The 27,159-nt window shown below is 38.6% G+C and overlaps 1 protein-coding gene across 1 annotated transcript; it reads left to right on the forward strand.

Moving 5' to 3' along the window:
• PRELID1 (PRELI domain containing 1) lies at positions 1 to 21,944 on the forward strand. Its single transcript, XM_053719267.1, has 5 exons — positions 1 to 11; positions 100 to 325; positions 9,793 to 9,906; positions 21,181 to 21,259; positions 21,447 to 21,944. Exons 1-5 carry the CDS (start codon positions 1 to 3, stop codon positions 21,584 to 21,586), a joined length of 570 nt encoding a protein of 189 aa, XP_053575242.1. The 3' UTR covers positions 21,587 to 21,944.
• Positions 21,945 to 27,159: the final 5,215 nt, after the last annotated feature.

Below are 27,159 nucleotides of genomic sequence, written 5' to 3' on the forward strand. Positions count from 1 at the left end.
ATGTCGTGTTGGTGTGGTGTTTCCCTCTTCTGTCTATTATGTGGTTCAATAAATAGGCAGTAACTATACTATACTCTATTTTTCTCTTTCTGAATGCAGCAAACATGTTTTGTCTGAAGACATTCTGTACCGTGAGGTGACCTCTGACCATAAACTGTTAACCAGGAAACTTTTGACCAAGACAAATCGGCTCCCACGGTGGGCAGAACGCTTTTTTCCTGCTAATGTGGCCCATGCTGTTTATATCTTAGAAGATTCTATTGTGGATCCTATTAACAGAACTCTGACTTCATTTACATGGAATATAAACCACACCACAATGATGGTTAGTACAACATATATTAAGGGTTTTGAAGTTGCACTGGCCGTTTCAATACTTTTGTTGAAACAGTTTGAGAGGTTTCCATTAAAAGTTACAGTAAATTTAAACAAATTCAGGCATATATTTAAACTTGTTAAAGCTGTTTCAATTGATTATAACAATAACAAGATAAACATATTTTTTCATCCCAATGAGAAAATATACTCAGGCATTTAAGGACAGCTCCCAAGTTTTGTTTATATAAAATTATAAATCACAACAGTGGCTCATTGCCTCTAAAAAGCTCAGTCCCATGAATTACAGCCAAGAGTCCAGTTGGCGGTGTGCTTTAAACCACTCCAGACAAGACTATTGGTATTGCGTATGTTGGTGAGATGCCTGAGTACAGCTGCTTGGCAATGGAAACCCGTTTCATGAAGCTCCTGACGCACAGTTGTTGGGGCTCATTTACAATTTATATTCTCCTATATTTGCCCTTTAAAATGCGCATGAGAAATAATGCTCCTATTTATCATTCAAAAGTGCACCTAAAGTTGGGCAGGTTTGACTGTAAAATTATCCCACTCTGTTCCCATTCTCCTTTGAGAACATGTGCTCAAAAAAAAGGTTAAATTAGATCCTTTAAGTCACACAGTGCATACTCCTGCTGTACTGACGCAAGCCACATGAGTGTGACAACACGTCTTTTAAACCCTGGTTATTAAAAGGCAGGTTTTATAAGTAGTAAAATCCTTGCTTTCTCTAACTGCTGCCCAGCAGTCTTTTCATATTATAATGATGTGAGTAAACAAACAACCATATTTAATTTTGAGTAATCCCATGAGCCTTGGCTGTTGACGCTTTTTATTTGTGTAGTTTAAATATTTTTTAACAGAACTGTGCAAATACAGGGAATGTTACTGATCAGCTATTTGTATAGGTTTGTCTACATCTAAAATAAAAAAAATAAAAAAATTACAGTACACTTAAAGGGACACTCAATCAAAATTAAACTTTCATTTTTCAGATAGAGCATGCCATTTTAAACAACTTTACAATTTACTTCCATTAACAAAATGTGCACAGTATTTTTATAGTTAAACTTTTTGAGTCACCAGCTCCTACTGAGCATGTGCAAGAATAAGTGTGTATCCATTTGTGGATGGCTGTCACATGGTACGTGTATGCATTTGTGATTGGCTGATGGATGTCACATGGTACAGGGGGAGTGGAAAAAACATAATTTATGCTTACCTGATAAATTTATTTCTCTTGTAGTGTATCCAGTCCACAGTTCATCCATTCCTTGTGGGATATTCTCCTTCCCAACAGGAAGTTGCAAGAGGATCACCCACAGCAGATGCTATATAGCTCTCCCCTAACTGCCATATCCAGTCATTCGACCGAAACAAACAGAGAAAGGAGAAACCATAGGGTGCAGTGGTGACTGTAGTTTAATTAAAATTTAGACCTGCCTTAGAATGACAGGGCGGGCCGTGGACTGGATACACTACAAGAGAAATAAATTTATCAGGTAAGCATAAATTATGTTTTCTCTTGTTAAGTGTATCCAGTCCACGGATCATCCATTACTTATGGGATACCAATACCAAAGCTAAAGTACACGGATGATGGGAGGGACAAGGCAGGGATTAAGCGGAAGGAACCACTGCCTGAAGAACCTTTCTCCCAAAAACAGCCTCCGAAGAAGCAAAAGTTTAAAATTTGTAAAATTTTGAAAAAGTGTGAAGCGAAGACCAAGTCGTGGCCTTGCAAATCTGTTCAACAGAGGCCTCACTTTTAAAGGCCCAGGTGGAAGCCACAGCTCTAGTAGAATGGGCTGTAATTCTTTCAGAGGGCTGCTGTCCAGCAGTCTCATAGGCTAGGCGTATAATACTCCGAAGCCAAAAGGAAAAGACAGGTTGCCGAAGCTTTTTGACCTCTCCTCTGTCCAGAATAAACGACAAACAGGGAAGATGTTTGACGAAAATCTTTAGTAGCTTGTAAGTAAAACTTCAAGGCATGGACTATGTCCAGATTATGTAAAAGACGTTCCTTCTTTGAAGAAGGATTAGGACACAATGATGGAACAACAATCTCTTGATTGATATTCTTGTTAGAAACCACCTTATGTAAAAACCCAGGTTTGGTATGCAGAACTACCTTATCAGCATGAAAAATCAGATAAGGAGAATCACATTGTAAGGCAGATAGCTCAGAGACTCTCCGAGCCGAGGAAATAGCCATCAAAAACAGAACTTTCCAAAATAAAAGCTTAATATCAATGGAATGAAGGGGTTCAAACGGAACTCCTTGAAGAACTTTAAGAACCAAGTTTAAGCTCCATGGGGGAGCAACAGGTTTAAACACAGGCTTAATTCTAACCAAAGCCTGACAAAATGCCTGAACGTCTGGAACCTCTGCCAGACGCTTGTGCAAAAGAATAGACAGAGCAGAAATCTGTCCCTTTAAGGAACTAGCTGATAATCCTTTGTCCAAACCCTCTTGGAGAAAGGACAATATCTTAGGAATCCTAACCTTACTCCATGAGTAATTCTTGGATTCACACCAGTAAAGATATGTACGCCATATCTTGTGATAGATTTTCCTGGTAACAGGCTTTCGTGCCTGTATTAAGGTATCAATGACTGACTTGGAGAAGCCACGTTTTGATAGAATCAAGCGTTCAATCTCCATGCAGTCAGTCTCAGAGAAATTAGATTTGGATGATTGAAAGGACCTTGTATTAGAAGGTCCTGACTTACAGGCAGAGTCCATGGTGGAAAGGATGACATGTCCACTAGGTCTGCATACCAGGTCCTGCGTGGCCACGCAGGCGCTATTAGAATCACTGATGCTCTCTCCTGTTTGATTTTGGCAATCAGTCGAGGGAGCAGAGGAAACGGTGGAAACACATAAGCCAGGTTGAAGAACCAAGGCGCTGCTAGAGCATCTATCAGCGACGCCATGAGATCCAACTCTGGTTTGCCCCAACGATGAATCAATTGAGCAAACCCCTCCGGATAGAGTTCCCACTCCCCCGGGTGAAAAGTCTGACGACTTAGAAAATCCGCCTCCCAGTTCTCTACGCCTGGGATATGGATTGCTGACAGGTGGCAAGAGTGAATCTCTGCCCAGCGAATTATTTTTGAGACTTCTAACATCGCTAGGGAACTCTGGTTCCCCCTTGATGGTTGATGTAAGCCACAGTCGTGTTATTGTCCGACTGAAATCTGATGAACCTCAGTGTTTCTAACTGAGGCCAAGCCAGAAGAGCATTGAATATTGCTCTTAACTCCAGAATATTTATCGGAAGGAGTTTCTCCTCCTGAGTCCACGATCCCTGTGCCTTCAGGGAGTTCCAGACTGCACCCCAACCTAGAAGGCTGGCATCTGTTATTACAATTGTCCAATCTGGCCTGCGAAAGGTCATACCCTCTGTCAGTATATTTATGAAAATCTTAGTAGTGCTATCCAAATAATATATAAGTTTATGGCAGGGTTATAAACACAATCTTAAAATAATTTTCCTTTAAAATTGAAACCCTAATCAACCATGCATCTACTAGACCATACAATTAATATAAATACCTGAACTCTTTTATTTAGTTAATATCCATGAACATTTTTGAAATATATTTGCAATATTAGAATATGACACAAAATTTATATGCGTTAAACCCAACTCTTAAAATATGCTATCCTTCTTACAAAACCCAGAAAAATATACCTTCACAATTCAGCCTTATTTATTTAACACAATGGGACTAAAAACCTTTAACATCCAAGCAATACAATTCTAAACTGTGCTCTTTCAACAATAGGATAATATTATATATATATATATTCTGCTATTTAACTGCAATTTATCCTAATACAGAATTAACTTACAATATCAGAACTTGCACAGATGATTTACCTAGCAAATCAGATACAGATTTAAAAGTATAATCTGCTCTTTAAATCTATTAACTGTAAAGGCTATGCATATGACTTATCTTACAAAACCCAGAAAACTGTATCTTTAAACTGCAGTGACTTTAAAATATCACAGGTAATTAGCAGCCCTTTTCTTATCTATATATATATATATATATATATATATATATATATATATATATATATATATATATATATATATATATATATATATATATATATATATATATATATATATATATATATATACGTTACCAAAATGAGATCCAACTTCAAGATTTTTCACACCTCATATAAAATATGTGTAATTGCAATGGAATAGGAGAGTATGGCCCACTTTGTTTTTATAGTTTGACTGTGTCCCACGCAAAACAGTTTCAGTCAGTTACAAAACTTTGCAGCCAGTGTGTCTCTTTCCTTCTGCATACAACTTATTAGTCTAATCATAGGTGTGAAATATGGGTAGCCCTTCGAAACCTTGTCCCTCTATTGGATAATCTGAATATCCCATTTCCAACAGCCAAAAAGCTTTCTGGCTGTAGTTCTCTCATGGCAACACTGGGTGGCATCATTACAAACATACATAGCAACATTTGAATCAACTTAAATCAGTATTTCTATTAAATGGTTATTCATTTTATCATAATTTACTGCAACAACTATTCACAATATTTGTTTTGGATAAGTTATATCTTAATGAATTTTCTGATCATTTTGATATGAAACATCAAATACATCTAGCATTATATTAAAATAATTTATATTTCATAGTCATATCACATCAAATATATATCTCACTATATTTTAAAAGATGTATGTGAAACTTTATAAACATTTATTTGCACGTTTATATGATATGACTTAATTCATTTCATGCAGGCATTCCGTCTCTTTCTAAGTGCATAGATTGATGCTCATGATCAATGGTTGTCTGCAATAAAAATAGAAATAATTATTAGAGATCATCCAAGCATTCATATGTCTATGGTCCATAAGTATTTATTTATATTCTTAAAAACACAGAGGCTAAGTAAGATCTTTTATGTTTTCAAAACATATATATCATTTCTATGAATATCTGAATTTATTTCCTATAGAAATATCCCCTGCAGCAATTATCTATTTAATACAATGTGCTTAATTTCAATATATATATCATGAATCATTCTAAACATACATGGAAAACTGGCATTGTTCCCCTTGCAAAATGTATTTAATTTTATTTGTGTCACCTTCCCCCAAGATGGGGTTTTGCAGTACGTCTTCAAATAGAGATTCAGTGAGATAGAACTGTTGTATCACACGTGTCAAATTCCAAAGAGGTCCTTGAACACATTCTTTTCTCACCTCACCAAATGTTCTGAAGTTATAAAAATCTGCATATATAGTCAAATGAATAGGGTCACTGAGCTATTTCCTTTAGAAAAGAAATGTTTGTGTGTTTTACACTACAGGGGTCGTGCTTCAAAAGGCTCTGCTGATCGTCAATCCTGATAGACGTGTATTAGAAGCTGTGTTCAACAAACTCATGTTCAATTAATCCTGAGGTCTCATCTAACATATACAGTGTATAAAATATACATGTGTGTGTGTATGTATGTATGTATGTATGTATGTATATATATATATATATATATATATATATGTACACATATGTAATATTCATCATAATACTCTGACACCTCGGACAGGTGGACCAGAGACAACCACCAGAGAAGAGAATCTCTGGTCTCTTGATCCAGATTTAGCAGAGGGGACAAATCTGTGTAATCCCCATTCCACTGACTTAGCATGCATAATTGCAGCGGTCTGAGATGTAGGCGTGCAAATGGCACTATGTCCATTGCCGCTACCATTAAGCCGATCACCTCCATACACTGAGCCACCAAAGGGCGCGGAATGGAATGAAGAATACGGCAAGCTTTTAGAAGCTTTGATAACCTGGACTCCGTCAGGTAAATTTTCATCTCTACAGAATCTATAAGAGTCCCTAAGAAGGAGACTCTTGTGAGTGGGGATAGAGAACTCTTTTCCTCGTTCACTTTCCACCCGTGCAATCTCAGAAATGCCAGAACTATCTCTGTATGAGACTTGGCAATTTGAAAGCTTGACGCCTGTATCAGGATGTCGTCTAGATACGGAGCCACCGCTATGCCTCGCGGTCTTAGAACCGCCAGAAGTGAGCCCAGAACCTTCGTAAAGATTCTCGGGGCTGTAGCCAACCCGAAGTGAAGAGCTACAAATTGGTAATGCCTGTCTAGAAAGGCAAACCTTAGGAACCGATGATGATCTTTGTGAATCGGTATGTGAAGGTAGGCATCCTTTAAGTCCACTGTGGTCATGTACTGACCCTCTTGGATCATGGGTAGGATGGTCCGAATAGTTTCCATTTTGAAAGATGGAACTCTGAGGAATTTAAGATCTTTAGATCCAAAATTGGTCTGAAGGTTCCCTCTTTTTTTTGGGAACCACAAACAGATTTGAATAAAAACCCTGTCCTTGTTCCGTCCGCGGAACTGGATGGATCACTCCCATTACTAGGAGGTCTTGCACACAGCGTAGGAATGCCTCTTTCTTTATCTGATTTGCAGATAACCTTGAAAGATGAAATCTCCCTTGTGGAGGGGAAGCTTTGAAGTCCAGAAGATATCCCTGAGATATGATCTCCAACGCCCAGGGATCCTGAACATCTCTTGCCCACGCTTGGGCGAAGAGAAAAAGTCTGCCCCCTACTAGATCCGTCGCCGGATAGGGGGCCGTTCCTTCATGCTGTCTTAAAGGCAGCAGCAGGCTTTCTGGCCTGCTTGCCTTTGTTCCAGGACTGGTTAGGTTTCCAGGCCTGCTTAGATTGAGCAAAAGTTCCCTCTTGTCTTGAAACGGAGGAAGTTGATGCTGCACCTGCCTTTGAATTTTGAAAGGCACGAAAATTAGACTGTTTGGCCTTTGATTTGGCCCTGTCCTAAGGAAGGGTATGACCCTTACCTCCAGTAATGTCAGCAATAATTTCTTTCAAACCAGGCTGAATAAGGTCTGCCCCTTGAAAGGAATGTTGAGTAATTTAGACTTTGAAGTCACATCAGCTGACCAGGATTTGAGCCATAGCGCCCTACGCGCCTGGATGGCGAATCCGGAATTCTTAGCCGTTAGTTTAGTCAAATGAACAATGGCATCAGAAACAAATGAGCTAGCTAGCTTAAGTGTTCTAAGCTTGTCAATTTCAGTCAATGGAGCTGTATGGATGGCCTCTTCCAGGGCTTCAAACCAGAATGCCGCGCAGCAGTGACAGGCGCAATGCATGCAAGGGGCTGTAAAATAAAACCTTTTTGAATAAACATTTTCTTAAGGTAACCCTCTAATTTTTTATCCATTGGATCTGAAAAAGCACAACTGTCCTCAACCGGGATAGTGGTACGCTTTGCTAAAGTAGAAACTGCTCCCTCCACCTTAGGGACAGTCTGCCATAAGTCCCGTGTAGTGGCATCTATTGGAAACATTTTTCTAAATATAGGAGGTGGGAAAAGGGCACACGGGCCTATCCCACTCCTTACTAATAATTTCTGTAAGCCTTTTAGGTATTGGAAAAACATCAGTACTCACCGGCACTGCATAGTATTTATCCAGCCTACACAATTTCTCTGGCACTGCAATTGTGTCAGTCATTCAGAGCAGCTAATACCTCCCCAAGCAATACACAGAGGTTCTCAAGCTTAAATTTAAAATTAGAAATCTCTGAATCGGGTCTCCCCGTATCAGAGACGTCACCCACAGACTGAAGCTCTCCGTCCTCAGGTTCTGCATACTGTGACGCAGTATCAGACATGGCTCTTACAGCATCTACGCGCTCTGTATCTCGTCTAACCCCAGAGCTATCGCGCTTGCCTCTCAATTCAGGCAATCTGGATAATACCTCTGACAGGGTATTATTCATGATTGCAGCCATGTCCTGCAAAGTAATCGCTATGGGCGTCCCTGATGTACGTGGCGCCATATTAGCGTGCGTCCCTTGAGCGGGAGGCGAAGGGTCCGACACGTGGGGAGAGTTAGTCGGCATAACTTCCCCTCGACAGACCCCTCTGGTGACAATTCTTTTATAGATAAAGACTGATCTTTACTGTTTAAGGTGAAATCAATACATTTAGTACACATTCTCCTATAGGGCTCCACCATGGCTTTTAAACATAATGAACAAGTATCCTCTGTTTCAGACATGTTTTGTACAGACTAGCAATGAGACTAGCAAGCTTGGAAAACACTTTAAAGCAAGTTAACAAGCAATGTAAAAAATGTTACTGTGCCTTTAAGAGAAACAAATTGACAAAATTTGAAATAACAGTGAAAAAAGGCAGTTACACTAACAAAATTTTTACAGTGTATGTAACAAGTCAGCAGAGCATTGCACCCACTTGCAAATGGATGATTAACCCCTTAATAACAAAAACAGAATAATAAATGACAAAAACGTTTTTTAAACACAGTCACAACAACTGCCACAGTCTACTGTGATTGTTACCCTCCTCAAACACGACTTTAAAGCCTTTTGAGCCCTTCAGAGATGTCCTGGATCATGCAGGAAGAAGCTGATGTCTCTGTCAGTATTTTTATCTGCACAGAAAAGCACTAAAATAGGCCCTTCCCACTCATATTGCAACAGTGGAAAGCTTCAGGAAACTGTCTCTAGGCAGAAATCAAACCAGCCATGTGGAAAAAAAACTAGGCCCCAATAAGTTTTGTCACCAAACATATATAAAAACGATTAACATGCCAGCAAACGTTTTATATTACATTTTTATAAGAGTATGCATCTCTATTAATAAGCCTGATACCAGTAGCTATCACTGCATTTAAGGCTTTACTTACATTAATCCGGCATAAGCAGCATTTTCTAGCAAATTCCATCCCTAGAAAATATTAACTGCACATACCTTATTGTTGGAAAACCTGCACGCCATTCCCTCTCTGAAGTTACCTCACTCCTCAGAATATGTGAGAACAGCCATGGATCTTAGTTACTTCTGCTAAGATCATAGAAAATGCAGGCAGATTCTTCTTCTAAATACTGCCTGAGATAAACTACACACTCCGGTACCATTTAAAAATAACAAACTTTTGATTGAAGAAATAACCTAAGTATAAACACCACTCTCCTCTTACGATCTCCATCTTTGTTGAGGGTTGCAAGAGAATGACTGGATATGGCAGTTAGGGGAGGAGCTATATAGCAGCTCTGCTGTGGGTGATCCTCTTGCAACTTCCTGTTGGAAGGGGAATATCCCATAAGTAATGGATGATCTGTGGACTGGATACATTTAACAAGAGAAAGACATAACTTTTAAAATTGTAGGAAACAAAATCTACTACTCATTTGAAGTTCAGACTAAGTGCTATTGCATCGTCTTGTTATCTTGCATTTGTTGATTATGCAAATCTACTGTGTTGACTGGTTAAAAAGCCCAAAATTCTGTGGTTATTTTTGTAAAAGCCAGTAAATCACTTAGACTGTACTGTAAGCTGTCATGTCTGTCATATCTTATGGTTACTCTTTCTGTCTTCAGACCGTGGAGGAGCGTTGTCTATACTGTGAAAATACTGAGAACGCTGGCTGGACTCAAATTAGACGAGAAGCATGGGTGTCATCAAAGATGTTTGGCTTTACCAGACCAATTCAGGTAAAGAGAGCAAATTACACCAGGGAAAAATATAATAATTTTAGAACCAAACATAAAGGCAGTGGAACACAGAGGGTATTGGGAATGTGAAATTAGGTTTAAATGGACATTGAACTGCTGTGCACAACTACAAAATAATAGTAACTACTCACTAACTATATTGTTGCATTTCATCCGGTTTCTGAAGCTCTTTCCTGTTTTAATATCTTAAAGTTGTCACATACTGAAGCTCCGCTTCTTCATACTGGGCACCGCCATCTTGGAGCTCAAGTATTCTCAGTCAGTGGCAGAAGCTGTGCACACTCACGGATCAGTAATACTGGCCACTTTTTTACAGCTGTATAATTTTCTTGGAGTTACTGTGCATGATACACCATTTGAGATTTACATTTTTACAGATACACAAAATACATTTAACAAAGCACTCAACAATAATATATGCAGCAACAGCAAAAATGTACAGCTCCTGCTTTGTATCGTCGCCCTAATCTGAAGCACATTATTCAGTTATCAAAAGGTTGACAACCTCATTGATATGTAAATGCAAACTGCTTCTGTCACAGACTGTGAGAATGGCGGCGCCCAGTATGAAGAGGAGGAGCTTCAGTATCTGGTACCTATAAGCTATTATAACTATTGTAAAGAGCTGCTGGAATAGGTTGAAATTCTTTTGTAATTGTGCACTTCAGTTTAATGTCCCTTTTTTTTTTTTTTTTAATTGATGTAAACAAAGAAGATAAAAGTAATCAGTTTTTAGACCAAATATTTTTGGTGGCTAAACTGAATTTTTTTTATACATGCTCGGTATCAATAAATGCAGTATTAATAATAAAATGATTTATCAGCATTAAAAGCTTCAGGCAAACACCCAAAAGCCTCTCTTACCCCTGCGTTTTTTCCTGTATTTCATTGATTGCTGCCCATACTGCAGCCGCGTGCCATATCTAGCTCTACAAGGTTTTTGTATGTCCCTTAGCACCACTGAGCAGAATTTTTTTTTCTTAAAGTGACAGTAAACTCAAAATGTTTAAACTTTCTTTATTCAGATAGTTCATCTAATTTTAAACAGCTTTCCAGTTTTTTATATATATATATATATAAAATATGTATATGTGTATATATATATATATATATATGTGTGTGTGTATATATATATGTGTGTGTATATAATATATATATATGTGTGTGTGTGTATATATGTGTGTATATATGTGTGTATGTATATATATATATTATATATATATATGTGTGTGTGTGTGTATATATATATATATATATATATATATATATATATATATATATATATATATATATATATATGTGTATATATAACATAATTTATGTAAGAACTTACCTGATAAATTCATTTCTTTCATATTAGCAAGAGTCCATGAGCTAGTGACGTATGGGATATACATTCCTACCAGGAGGGGCAAAGTTTCCCAAACCTCAAAATGCCTATAAATACACCCTCCACACCCACAAATCAGTTTAACGAATAGCCAAGAAATGGGGTGATAAGAAAAAAGTGCGAAAGCATAAAAAATAAGGAATTGGAATAATTGTGCTTTATACAAAAAAATCCTAACCACCACAAAAAAGGGTGGGCCTCATGGACTCTTGCTAATATGAAAGAAATGAATTTATCAGGTAAGTTCTTACATAAATTATGTTTTCTTTCATGTAATTAGCAAGAGTCCATGAGCTAGTGACGTATGGGATAATGACTACCCAATATGTGGATCTTTCCACGCAAGAGTCACTAGAGAGGGAGGGATAAAATAAAGACAGCCAATTCCGCTGAAAAATAATCCACACCCAAAATAAAGTTTAAATTATAAGCAGAAGATTCAAACTGAAACAGCTGCCTGAAGTACTTTTCTACCAAAAACAGCTTCAGAAGAAAAAACGCATCAAAATGGTAGAATTTAGTAAAAGTATGCAAAGAAGACCAAGTTGCTGCTTTGCAAATCTGATCAACCGAAGCTTCATTCCTAAACGCCCAGGAAGTAGAAACTGACCTAGTAGAATGAGCTGTAATCCTTTGAGGCGGAGTTTTACCCAACTCGACATAAGCATGATGAATTAAAGATTTCAACCAAGATGCCAAAGAAATGGCAGAGGCCTTCTGACCTTTCCTAGAACCGGAAAAGATAACAAATAGACTTAGAAGTCTTTCGGAAATTCTTAGTAGCTTCAACATAATATTTCAAAGCTCTAACAACATCCAAAGAATGCAATGATCTCTCCTTAGAATTCTTAGGATTAGGACACAATGAAGGAACCACAATTTCTCTACTAATGTTGTTAGAATTCACAACCTTAGGTAAAAATTTAAAAGAAGTTCGCAACACCGCCTTATCCTGATGAAAAATCAGAAAAGGAGACTCACAAGAAAGAGCAGATAATTCTGAAACTCGTCTGGCAGAAGAGATAGCCAAAAGGAACAAAACTGACTTAAAAAATGAAAATGACTTAATGACAGGTTTTATACGAACCAAAGCTTGTACAAAACAATGAATATCAGGAAGATTAGCAATCTTTCTGTGAAAAAGAACAGAAAGAGCAGAGATTTGTCCTTTCAAGGAACTTGCAGACAAACCTTTATCCAAACCATCCTGAAGAAATTGTAAAATTCTCGGAATTCTAAAAGAATGCCAGGAAAAATGATGAGAAAGACACCAAGAAATATAAGTCTTCCAGACTCTATAATATATCTCCCTAGATACAGATTTACGAGCCTGTAACATAGTATTAATCACAGAGTCAGAGAAACCTCTTTGACTAAGAATCAAGCGTTCAATCTCCATACCTTTAAATTTAAGGATTTGAGATCCTGATGGAAAAAAGGACCTTGCGACAAAAGGTCTGGTCTTAACGGAAGAGTCCACGGTTGGCAAGAGGCCATCCGGACAAGATCCGCATACCAAAACCTGTGAGGCCATGCTGGAGCTACCAGCAGAACAAACGAGCATTCCTTCAGAATCTTGGAGATTACTCTTGGAAGAAGAACTAGAGGCGGAAAGATATAGGCAGGATGATACTTCCAAGGAAGTGACAATGCATCCACTGCTTCCGCTTGAGGATCCCTGGATCTGGACAGATACCTGGGAAGTTTCTTGTTTAGATGAGACGCCATCAGATCTATTTCTGGAAGTCCCCACATTTGAACAATCTGAAGAAATACCTCTGGGTGAAGAGACCATTCGCCCGGATGTAACGTTTGGCGGCTGAGATAATCCGCTTCCCAATTGTCTATACCTGGGATATGAACCGCAGAAACTAGACAGGAGCTGGATTCCGCCCATACCAGAATTCGAGATACTTCCTTCATAGCCAGAGGACTGTGAGTCCCTCCTTAATGATTGATGTATGCCACAGTTGTGACATTGTCTGTCTGAAAACAAATGAACGCTTCTCTTTTTAGAAGAGGCCATGACTGAAGAGCTCTGAAAATATTGATCGTAATCTCACCTCCTGAGATTCCCAAACCCCTTGTGCTGTCAGAGACCTCCAAACAGCTCCCCAACCTGTCAGACTTGCATCTGTTGAAATTACAGTCCAGGTCGGAAGAACAAAAGAAGCCCCCTAAACTAAACGATTGTGATCTGTCCACCCACATCAGAGAGTGTCGTACAATCGGTGTTAAAGATATTAATTGAGATATCTTTGTGTAATCCCTGCACCACTGGTTCAGCATACAGAGCTGAAGAGGTCGCATGTGAAAACGAGCAAAGGGGATCGCGTCCGATGCTGCAGTCATAAGACCTAGAATTTCCATGCATAAAGCTACCGAAGGGAATGATTGTGACTGAAGGTTTCGACAAGCTGATATCAACTTTAGACGTCTCTTGTCTGTCGAAGACAGTCATGGACACTGAATCTATCTGAAAACCTAAAAAGGTTACCCTTGTCTGAGGAATCAATGAACTTTTTGGTAAATTGATCCTCCAACCATGATCTTGAAGAAACAACACAAGTCGATTCGTATGAGATTCTGCTAAATGTGAAGACTGAGCAAGTACCAAGATATCGTCCAAATAAGGAAATACCACAATACCCTGTTCTCTGATTACAGACAGAAGGGCACCAAGAACCTTTGAAAAAATTCTTGGGGCTGTAGCTAGGCCAAACGGTAGAGCCACAAACTGGTAATGCTTGTCTAGGAAAGAGAATCTCAGAAACTGGTAGTGATCTGGATGAATCGGAATATGCAGATATGCATCCTGTAAATCTATTGTGGACATATAATGCTCTTGCTGAACAAAAGGCAGGATAGTCCTTACAGTTACCATTTTGGATGTTGGTATCCTTACATAACGATTCAATATTTTTAGATCCAGAACTGGTCTGAAGGAATTCTCCTTCTTTGGTACAATGAAGAGATTTGAATAAAACCACAGCCCCTGTTCCAGAACTGGAACTGGTATAATTATCCAGCCAACTCTAGATCTGAAACACATTTCAGAAATGCTTGAGCCTTCGCTGGGTTTACTGGGACACAGGAAAGAAAAAATCTCTTTGCAGGAGGCCTTATCTTGAAGCCAATTCTGTACCCTTTTGAAACAATGTTCTTAATCCAGAGATTGTGAACGGAATTGAACCAAATTTCTTTGAAAAAACGTAATCTGCCCCCTACCAGCTGAGCTGGAATGAGGGCCGCACCTTCATGTGGACTTGGGAGCTGGCTTTGGTTTTCTGAAAGGCTTGGATTTATTCCAGACTGGAGATGGTTTCCAAACTGATACCGCTCCTGAGGATGAAGGATCAGGCTTTTGTTCCTTGTTGTGACGAAAGGAACTAAAACGATTATTAGACCAAAATGTACCTTTAGATTTTTTATCCTGTGGTAAAAAAGTTCCTTTCCCTCCAGTAACAGTTGAGATAATAGAATCCAACTGAGAACCAAATAATTTATTACCCTGGAAAGAAAGGGAAAGCAGAGTAGACTTAGAAGACATATCAGCATTCCAAGTTTTAAGCCATAAAGCTCTTCTAGCTAAAATAGCTAGAGACATATACCTGACATCAACTCTAATGATATCAAAGATGGCATCACAAATAAAATTATTAGCAAGAGTAGAGACAGCCCCATCAACCTTAGGGATTTTGTCCCAAAATTCTAATCTGTCAGATGGCACAGGATATAATTGCTTAAAATGTTTAGAAGGAGTAAAAGAATTACCCAAATTATTCCATTCCCTGGAAATTACTTCAGAAATAGCACCAGGGACAGGAAAAACTTCTGGAATAACTACAGGAGATTTAAAAACCTTATCTAAACGTTTAGATTTAGTATCAAGAGGACTAGAATCCTCAATTTCTAATGCAATTAGGACTTCTTTAAGTAAAGAACGAATAAATTCCATTTTAAATAAATATGAAGATTTATCAGCATCAACCTCTGAGACAGAATCCTCTGAATCAGAAGAACCAATATCAGTATCAGAATGATGATGTTCATTTAAAAATTCATCTGAAAAATGAGAAGTTTTAAAAGACTTTTTACGTTTACTAGAAGGAGGAATAACAGACATAGCCTTCTTAATGGATTTAGAAACAAAATCTCTTATGTTATCAGGAACACTCTGAACATTAGATGTTGATGGAACAGCAACAGGTAATGTAACAGTACTAAAGGAAATATTATCTGCATTAGCAAGTTTGTCATGACAAACATTACAAACAAAGCTGGAGGAACAGATACCAAAAGTTTACAGCAGATACACTTAGCTTTGGTAGCTCCAGCACCAGGCAGGGATTTTCCAGAAGTATCTTCTGACTCAGCTTCAACGTGGGACATCTTGCAATATGTAATAGAAAAAAACAACATATAAAACAAAATTGATCAAATTCCTTAAATGACAGTTTCAGGAATGGGGAAAAAAATACCATAGAACAAGCTTCTAGCAACCAGAAGCACAAAATAATGAGACTTAAATAATGTGGAGACAAAAGTGACGCCCATATTTTTTTAGCGCCAAAAAAGACGCCCACATTATTTGGCGCCTAAATGCTTTTGGCGCCAAAATGACGCCACATCCGGAACGCCGACACCTTTGGCGCAAAAAACCGTCAAAAAAATGACGCAACTTCCGGCGACACGTATGACGCCGGAAACAGAAAAAAAATTTTGCGCCAAAAAAGTCTGCGCCAAGAATGACGCAATAAAATGAAGCATTTTCAGCACCCGCGAGCCTAACAGCCCACAGGGAAAAAGTCAAATTTTTAAGGTAAGAAAAAATGATTTATTCATATGCATTATCCCAAATATGAAACTGACAGTCTGAAATAAGGAACGTTGAACATCCTGAGTCAAGGCAAATAAATGTTTGAATACATATATTTAGAACTTTATACAAAAGTGCCCAACCATAGCTTAGAGTGTTACAGAAATAAGACTTACTTACCCCAGGACACTCATCTACACGTAGTAGAAAGCCAAACCAGTACTGAAACGAGAATCGGTAGAGGAAATGGTATATATAAGAGTATATCGTCGATCTGAAAAGGGAGGTAAGAGATGAATCTCTACGACCGATAACAGAGAACCTATGAAATAGACCCCGTAGAAGGAGATCACTGCATTCAAATAGGCAATACTCTCCTCACATCCCTCTGACATTCACTGCACGCTGAGAGGAAAACCGGGCTCCAACCTGCTGCGGAGCGCATATCAACGTAGAATCTAGCACAAACTTACTTCACCAACCCCATAGGAGGCAAAGTTTGTAAAACTGATTTGTGGGTGTGGTGAGGGTGTATTTATAGGCATTTTGAGGTTTGGGAAACTTTGCCCCTCCTGGTAGGAATGTATATCCCATACGTCACTAGCTCATGGACTCTTGCTAATTACATGAAAGAAATATGTATGTATATGTGTGTATGTGTGTGTGTATGTGTATTATATATATATATATATATATATTATATATATTATATATATATATATATATATATATATATATATATATATACATACACGCACACATACATGCGCACACATAAAGTCCAGTACTCACAAGCTCTCAGCTAGGATTAAAAGCAAAACTGGAAGAGTTAGTTACATTTGGCCAAATGGGACAAGCCCAGGTACCACGTCAAGGTCTCTTCCACATACCTGAGTCCCTAATACAGCCACACAACTGCAGCCATGCACACAAATGCAAGCTAATAATCAAACAAACTGGGAATAGGTCAGGGTTCACAGACTTATGTAATCACCCTGGGCATAAGCAAAATCAGGAGAAAGAAATGCACATCCAGACTGGACCGGGTACACATCCTATGACTCGTTAACAGGCTCAGCTTTGGTTGCTAATGCACACTCACTTAGAGCTCTACTATTTACTGAGTCACAGGCAGTTAACCCCGGGCCAGCCAGGGTGCAAGTCCTTAGGGAGAATTACAAAAACAGACAATACAACACACATAAAGTCCAGTACTCACTCACAAGCTCTCAGCTAGGATTAAAGCAAAACTGGAAGAGTTAGTTACCACATTTGGCCAAATGGGACAAGCCCAGGTACCACGTCAATCCTAGCTGAGAGCTTGTGAGTGAGTACTGGACTTTGTGTGTTGTATTGTCTGTTTTTGTAATTCTCCCTAAGGTAGCCCTCAGTTTACGCCAGGGTTAGGTTCCAGAAGGAATGGTTGTAAATTGAAACCCAGTTTATAATGTAAGTCAATGGGAAGTGAGGGAGTTAGGTTCCAGGCCCCCCTCAACATTGTCATAAGTAACACCTAATACGTTATTTTTAAAGCTTTGAAATGAAGACTTTAAATGCTAAACAGCATTATAAATATTATTAAATAATCACACAACACAGAATATATAATAAAACTAAGTTAAATGAACAAAAACATTTGCTAAAACAGCATTATAAACCTAATAAAAAAAAAATCACACAACACAGACTTTACTTGCATTTTTTTGCAACAGTTCTTTCTATGCATTCCAATCTAGACTTAATTATAGACAGGAAGATATGGTTCCTTTGAAAGCGGCTCGATAGCTCAGGTTTAGCTAGCTACACTGATTAATTTCAGCCTGCTTGTGTGCTTGGCTTGCATATCTTTGGTGCAACACAAGCGACAGCTCCACTACTGGCTATTTTAATCAATGCACTGTTTCTCAATGCTTTTTAATAGCAGTCACTTGACTGTAAAAAAAAAGGTTGTTATTCTGAAACGGCGCAAATTGAATCGTAAACCGAAGGCCAGTGTGTGTGTGTGATTTTTTACTCTTGTTTTTCGGGTGTTTTGGCTGTTATTTTCTGTAAAATTGTGTAGCATGTTTCAAATTTGATGCTGTCCTAGAGCTGCTGTTTAAGTTCATTACTGGACTTACTGTTCTGCATATGACTTTTCTAGGACTATACTTTATTTGGATAATTGTAAAAAAAAAACTGTTAAATATGATTCTGTTACATAAACCAAATGAAGAATAATACAGTATATTGATATTTAATATTGTTTTTAAGTAGGGATGCACCAAAATTTTGGTCCCAGAAACATTTTTGCCGAAAATTGCATTATTTTTTGCCTTTTTTTTTTTTTTCGTAAAATTATTGTGTAGCATATTATTGTTTTAAGATATTATTGCCATTTTAGGGTTACTTTCAATAAGTGTGGGCTTTTTTATTGGCTCTAATTATGCAAAAAAAAAAAAATTTCGGTATCGGTTTACAGCCGAGAGAGAGACAAGTGGTGACAAGTGAAGTGACTTCTGTAAAAACAATGATCACATCAGTAATGAGCAGGAGGGGAGAATGTCCAGGTTTTCTTTTACTACAGGCACACTTGCATTATTCATACTTGGAGCAATAATAATGTTTTAGACATAATATGAAGGAAACTAGGAATACTGTATTGAATATCAACATCCTACTAGTAAGCAAGGCTTTTATGTAGATAAATGCTACATATGAAAATGCACAAGTTTCAATATCTGCCTGATAATGTGAAACATTGCACCAGTACTGCTGAGCTGACAGACATGCTGTGTGCAGGGTGCACTGTCATTTGTCACTGTACAAGTGATGGCTTCTCGGCACAACCTCTTACCTTGCTCGCTAAGCGCTCCAGGAGCTAGATCTGTCTCATCTCCTCTGAGCTGGCCATGCTGGAGATGTGAAGTGGCCGGTTTACTTCTCAGGTGGTATACTCGGGAATTATGCTGACTCTGTTTATTCAGAAGTGGGAACATAATGCACAGGATAGCCAGGACCTGGACAGGGCAATGATGGCTGTGCACATGTCCCCTGTATCTGATACTGCACATGCAGGCTGCTCTTGATACTAGGGCTTTTCCACAGACATTTAGTGCTCCAACCCAGTCAGCCCCCCTTAAAGGGACAGTATATAAAATAGTTTTCCCTTCATGGTTTCTAATTACTCTTTTTTACCAGCTGCAGAGTATAAAATGTATGAGATTTGCTTTTTTAAGGCTTATTTGTGCATATGAATTAGCTGATTTTGTGTTTTGAAGCCACTAACTAATAAAAATGGGTTGAGCTTGTAGGTATAATCAGATCTCATTACTTTATCACATTGTGTACATATAACTGCTTCTTCTTTATCTTATATCTGTCCATAAACCAATCACCAGTACTTGGAGAGAACAATGGAAAATTCGGATTGTATTACCTTATCTCTTCTATAACCCATTGGGAGTGTAATTTCATCTACTGGCTGTCTTAACACAGCTTGGCTTTGGGGCCAAAAACTTTCAGGATGGATGGGGATACCACAGGCTAAATCTATTTCAAATGCCAATATAAGGGTAATGGAAATACTTGTAAATAATTTAATACACTCCAGCAGGTAAAGTGGATCATTGGGAACAAATTAAAGCGGAGAATATTTTTGAGTAAACTTTCCCTTTTAATAACTCCACTGGCAATGGGCACTAGAGACGGCCCTTCCTTTCTTACTGCATTGTCACTCCATCACTGGACTAATTTTACTACATTTCCCTGTAAACTGATTCACAATGAAATCAGTTCTGTTCTTGCCCTACACACACGCGCGCACACACACACACACACACGGATCCGCCACTGATCTAATTTTTATTTTAAGGTGTTTATCATAACTGAGTATAATGTAATGTAGCCCCTATCCAATCCTACCATTAGTAATCCGTTCTCCTTAAAATAGAAAAATAATGATTGCTAATGTGAGGGAAATCCAGACTATATGCTGTGCTGTTAGGTAGCTTGTACTTTGGTATTAGGGTTGCCACCATGGTCATGTTTTCCTGGACCCTTATGAGTTACACATGTTGCAGGGTGGGCAGAGGGCAAAATGCATTGCACCTCTGGACATCACTATTCATGTTCCTCTCTGTGCACCCTGCAGCATGTGTAACTCAAGTATCCAGGAAAACATGGCTGAGGTGGCAGCCCTATTTGGTATACTCCTAATGGCGTATTGTGTAAGTTTTACCCTTAGCTGATAGTCACAAAAATATATACAATGTACTTTTCACTATTTGTTATGCTTTTTTTGCATTAATTTAATTCTTATAAATTTAGTTTTTTCACCACTTCGGGGAGAGGCTGCCTTGTATACCGGATACTTTAAAACACTTACCTATTATCTGATGCATGATTTATTCTTAAGCTCATTTAAATCTGTTTGATATTGGCCACATAGAAGCATATAACATGAATACACTCAGGGTTTTCAAGAGTTATGATCCTGGATTGGTCAGAGATAAACAAATATACAAGAGGTGATTTAGATCCTTATAGGAGGGAATGCTCAATGCAACATACAATATTTACTAGGCAAACTAGGTCTGACGAAAAGGGACAGTAACCCTTGATATTTTAATATGAAATATTTAGTTATTTTGAGGCTTCTTTAAATCCCAGACCTGGTAAAGCACTGTGTAGACTTACAGTCAACACTGCTACATAGCTTTCCCTAATTGGCTTTAACAGATAACGGCTGCAAAACCTTTTACTATCTACTAGCAATATGACCATGGCTAGCATTGTTGTCTGCTGACTAAAGCCTGGATTGTCTCTTCCAAATGATGGGTGGAGTTTGGCTATTCAGAAACAAATGCTGCAATCTTAATGTTAAATTGATTTTAAAATGTTTAGAATTGGTGAATGTTTATTCTATAGCAAGACAACAGAAAGATATTTTTTTATCACAAGGGGTTTACTGTCCCTTTAAGAGCAAGGTATGCCATTGAAACATTACTCCTACATAGCCTAGAAATATATAAAATCGTGATTTTTTTTTTCTCTCTCTTTCCAGGAGTTTGGATTAGCTCGATTTAAAAGTAATGTGACCAAGGCAATGAAGGGCTTTGACTTTATCTTGGCCAGAATGCAAGGTACATATACAATATCACACTTTTTTTTAAAAAAAACCAGTATGTACGAACAATAACCAGTTTTAAATTATTCCTGCCTGTTCACTAATAAATAATAAATATACAATATATTTAAGTGTCTACTAGGCTATATGTAGTGGCCCTATATAAAATGTGCTTTTCAGTGCCATGTAAAATGTTTCTTTAGGTGAGGCACCTGCTAGAACTCTGGTGGAAACTGCAAAAGAAGCAACAGAAAAAGCAAAAGAGACTGCGCTGGCCGCAAAAGAAAAAGCAAAAGACTTGGCTAGTAAGGCAGCTACGTCAAAGAAGCAGCAGTACGTCTGATGGTGTGAAATCCTCATCTTTTAAGCTTGGCCCACATCATTTCAGATGCGTGAAATTGGTAACGGTGCTGGGTTCATCTGTCACCTGAACCAAAGTCTGATCTATATAGAGATGTACATCTATTTTTCAATCAGCAGCTTTGATAGATCATTAACAGTATGAAAACTTGAATGTGTACAGGGAAGAATCAAATCTTACTTTTCTAATCTTTAATTTATGATTAAAGAATAATCTGGTAAAAAAAAAAAAAGGTGAATAAAATGTCTACTGGTCTATATTATTTGTGATAAATAAATAAATCATTTGGTGCAAGAGACAATTTTATATCTCGTTATAAACATTAGACTTTAAAACCAAAGTTTCTTGGTGTCAACGTGTTTTATGTTTTTCATGCACAAATAATTTTAATGCATTAATTTCCGCTTGTTGGCTTAAAGGGCCACTAAACCCAAAATCTTTCTTTCATGATTCAGATAGAACATACAAATTAAAACAACATTACAATTTACTTCTATTATTTATTTTGCTTCATTTTTTTTATATATCCTTATATGAAGAAAAAGCAATGCACATGGGTGAGCCAATCACATGAGGCTTCTGTGCAGCAACCAATCAGCAGCTACTGAGCATATCTAGATATGCTTTTCAGCAAAGAATATCAAGAGAATAAAACAAATTAGATAATAGAAGTAAATTAAAAAGATGTTTAAAAATGCATTATCTTTCTAAATCATGAAAGAAAAAATGTGGGTATCATGGCCCTTAAATGTCTTTTTAAGGAGAAACAGACATTCTGAGTAAGCAGATTTCTTAGACTCACTGATATTCTAATGAAACGGTGCATGTCAACACATTGTGGTTGTTCACCTGTCATCAAATTCTTGCAAAACTGCTGCCATTTTGTCTTCCGAGTCTGCCAGTTCGCATAGCCTTTTCTAAACCAAGGAGCAGAACCTCATTATGTAAACCTAAGGGAAATGATACCCAAATGTTGAAGCACATGAAAATGATGCATCATAGATGTAAAACGCTAACTAGAAAATATCACCTGAACATCTCTATGTAAAAATGGAAGATATTTCTCTTGTAAGGTGTATCCAGTCCACGGATCATCCATTACTTGTGGGATATTCTCATTCCCAACAGGAAGTTGCAAGAGGACACCCACAGCAGAGCTGTAATATAGCTCCTCCCCTAACTGTCATAGCCAGTCATTCTCTTGCAACTCTCAACAAGCTAGGATGTTGTAGGAGATAGTGGTTAAATATAGTTAATTTTCTTCAATCAAAAGTTTATTTTTAAATAGTACCGGAGTTGTGCTATTTTATCTCAGGCAGTAAATAGAAGAAGAATATGCCTGAGGTTTCTATGATCTTAGCAGGTTGTAACTAAGATCCATTGCTATTCTCACATATGTCTGAGGGGATTACACTGATGAGGTAACTTCAGCGAGAGAATGGCGTGCAGTTGATTCTGCTATCAGGTATGTTTAGTTATAATTTTTTCTAGAGATGGAAAACACTAGAAAATGCTGCTGATACCGGATTAATGTAAGTTAAGCCTGAATACAGTGATTTAATAACGACTGGTATCATGCTTACTCCCAGGGGTAATACCCTTATGATATTGCAATATAAAACGTTTGCTGGCATGTTTAATCGTTTTTATATATGCATTGGTGATAAAACTTTATTGGGGCCTAGTTTTTTCCACATGGCTGGCTTAAATTTTGACTAGAAACAGTTTTTACTGAGGCTTTCCACTGTTATAGTATAAAAGTTACAGTTGGTGAAGTTAAAATTACAAACTGTGACATCCAGCTTCCCTCAGGAGTCCCCTGTATGCTATAGGACATCTCTAAAGGGCTCAAAGGCTTTCCAAAGTCGTTTATTGGGGAAGGTAGGACCACAGCTTGCTGTGGCAGTTGGTTGTGACTGTTAAAAAAAAAAAAAAAGTCTATTTCGTTTTTTTTGATCCGTTTTCTCCAACATTGGTGTGTCCGGTCCACGGTGTCATCCATTACTTGTGGGATATTCTCCTCCCCACAGGGAAAGGCAAGGAGAGCACACAGCAAGAGCTGTCCATATAGTCCCTCCCAGGCTCCGCCCCCCCAGTCATTCTCCTTGCCGCTCTGAACAAGTAGCATCTCCTCGGGGATGGTGAGGAGTTTGTGGTGTTTAGTTGTAGTTTTTTATTCTTCTATCAAGAGTTTGTTATTTTAAAATAGTGCTGGTATGTACTATTTACTCTGAAACAGAAAAGGATGAAGATTTCTGTTTGTGAGAGGATTATGATTTTAGCAGCAGTTACTAAAATCGTTTGCTGTTTCCACATAGGACTGTTGAGATGAGATAACTTCAGTTGGGGGGAACAGTTTGCAGACTTTTCTGCTCAAGGTATGACTAGCCATATTTCTAACAAGACTGTGTAATGCTGGAAGGCTGTCATTTCCCCTCATGGGGACCGGTAAGCCATTTTCTTAGTCAAACAAACAGAATAAAGGGCTTAATATGGGCTATAAACTGGTAGACACTTTTAGGGGCTAAATCGATTGCTTTATTTAAGTATTATATGCAGTTTGAAGTTGTATTTCACACTTTTATAACATTGGAGAACGTTTTTAGCACCAGGCACTTGTTAAGACACCTTCCCAGTCAGGAAGGGCCTTTCTCCGTAGTAGGCAGAGCCTCATTTTCGCGCCATTACTGTGCAGTTAATTTTGAGTTCAGTACATGCAGCTGCATGTGTGAGGGTCTGGAATCCACTAAAAACGTTCCTAGAAGGCTTCATTTGGTATCATTTACCCCCCTGGGATTGGTGAAGTTGCAGCAAAGGCTGTGGCTGGGACTGTAAGGGGGTTAAAATTAAAAACGGCTCCGGTTTCCACATTTTAAGGGTTAACAGCTTGAAAATTGGGGTGCAATACTTTGAATGTATTAAGACACTGTGGTGAAAATTTGGTAAAGATTGGATAATTCCTTCATAGTTTTTCATATATTCAGTAATAAAGTGTGCCCTGTTTAACATTTAAAGAGACAGTAACGGTTTTGTTTTAAAACGGTTTTTGTGCTTTATTAACCAGTTTAAGCCTGTTTAACATGTCTGTACCTTCAGATAGATCATGTTCTGTATGTATGGTAGCCAATGTGGTTCCCCCTTCAAATATAGTGTGATAATTGTGCCATTGCGTCCAAACAAAGTAAGGACAGAACTGTCACAAATTGTAAAGTTGCCCAGGATGATTCCTCAGATGAAGGAAGTAGACATAGTTCTACATCATCTCCTTCTGTGTCTATACCAGTTATGCCCGCGCAGGCGACCCCTAGTACTTCTAGCGCGCCAATGCTTGTTACTATGCAGTAATTGACGGCAGTAATGGATAACTCCATAGCTAATATTTTATCCAAAATGCCAGCATTTCAGAGAAAGCGCGATTGCTCTGTTTTAAACACTGTAGAGCAGGAGGGCGCTGATGATAATTTTTCTGTCTTACCCTCACACCAATCTGAAGGGGCAGTGAGGGAGGGTTTGTCAGATGGGGAAATTTCTGATACAGGAAGAATTTCTCAGCAGGCAGAACCTGATGTTGTGACATTTAAATTAGAGCATCTCCGCGCATTACTTAAGGAGGTGCTATCGCCTCTGGATGATTGTGACAATCTGGTCAACCCAGAAAAATTGTGCAAGATGGACAGTTCCTTGAGGTCCCGGTGCACCCTGATGCTTTTCCGATACCTAAACGGGTGGCGGACATAGTGAATAAGGAGTGGGAGAAGCCAGGCATACCTTTTGTCCCTCCTCCTATATTTAAGAAATTGTTCCCTATGGTCGACCCCAGGAAGGACACATGGCAAACAGTCCCTAAGGTCGAGGGGGAGTTTTCTACTCTAGCCAAGCGCACAACCATTCCTATTGAGGACAATTGTGCTTTCAAAGATCCTATGGATAAAAAATTGGAGGGTTTGCTTAAAAAGATTTTTGTACAGCAAGGTTACCTCCTTCAACCTATTTCGTGCATTATTCCTGTCACTACAGAGGCGTGGTTCTGGTTCGAGGAACTGGAAAAGTCGCTCAGTAGGGAGACTCCGTATGAGGAAGTCATGGACAGAATTTACGCACTTAAGTTAGCTAATTCCTTTATTTTAGACGCCGCTTTGCAGTTAGCGAGGTTAGCGGCAAAAAATTCAGGGTTTACAATTGTGGCGCGCAGAGCGCTCTGGCTAAAGTCTTGGTCGGCGGATGTATCTTCCAAGACAAAATTGCTTAATACCCCTTTCAAAGGTAAGACCCCTTTTGGGCCAGAATTGAAAGAGATTATTTCAGTCAGGCATTCCAGACATGGATCTGATGGCGTCTCATCAGAACTTCAAGGTTCCTTGCTACGGGTCCAGATCCAGGGATCCCAAGGCGACTCTAGTGGATGCATTAGTGGCGCCTTGGACTTTCAACCTAGCTTATGCGTTTCCACCGTTCCTTCTCATTCCCAGGCTGGTAGCCAGGATCAAACAGGAGAAGGCCTCTGTGATTTTGATAGCTCCTGCGTGGCCACGCAGGACTTGGTATGCAGACCTGGTGAATATGTCATCGGCTCCACCATGGAAGCTACCTTTGAGACAGGATCTTCTAGTACAAGGTCCATTCGAACATCCAAATCTAGTTTCTCTCCAGCTGACTGCTTGGAAATTGAACAATTGATTTTGTCTAAGCGTGGGTTTTCGGATTCTGTGATAGATACTCTGGTACAAGCCAGAAAACCTGTGACTAGAAAGATTACCATAAAATATGGAAAAGATATATCTGTTGGTGTGAATCCAAGGGATTCTCATGGAGTAAGATTAAAATTCCTAGGATCCTTTCCTTTCTCCAAGAAGGTTTGGATAAGGGATTATCAGCGAGTTCTCTAAAAGGACAGATTTCTGCTTTATCTGTCTTGTTACACAAACGACTGGCAGCTGTGCCAGATGTTCAAGCTTTTGTTCAGGCTTTGGTCAGGATCAAGCCTGTTTACAGACCCTTGACTCCTCCCTGGAGTCTAAATTTGGTTCTTTCAGTTCTTCAAGGGGTTCCGTTTGAACCCTTACATTCCATAGATATCAAGTTGTTATCTTGGAAAGTTCTGTTTTTGGTTGCTATTCTTCTGCTAGAAGAGTTTCTGAATTATCTGCTCTGCAGTGTAATCCGCCCTATCTGGTGTTCAATTCAGATAAGGTTGTTTTGCGTACTAAACCTGGTTTCTTTCCAAAGGTTGTTTCCAACAGGAATATTAACCAGGAAATAGTTGTGCCTTCTTTGTGCCCGAATCCAGTTTCAAAGAAGGAATGCTTGTTACACAATTTAGATGTAGTCCGTGCTTTAAAGTTCTATTTAGAAGCAACAAAGGATTTCAGACAAACGTCTTCTCTGTTTGTAGTTTATTCTGGCAAGAGGAGAGGTCAAAAAAGCTACTGCTACCTCTCTTTCCTTTTGGCTGAAAAGCATCATACGATTGGCTTACGAGACTGCCGGACGGCAGCCTCCTGAACGAATCACAGGTCACTCTACTAGGGCTGTGGCTTCCACATGGGCCTTCAAGA

The sequence above is a fragment of the Bombina bombina genome, chromosome 6, assembly GCF_027579735.1.
Source record: "Bombina bombina isolate aBomBom1 chromosome 6, aBomBom1.pri, whole genome shotgun sequence".
In the NCBI taxonomy this organism is placed as follows: domain Eukaryota; kingdom Metazoa; phylum Chordata; class Amphibia; order Anura; family Bombinatoridae; genus Bombina; species Bombina bombina.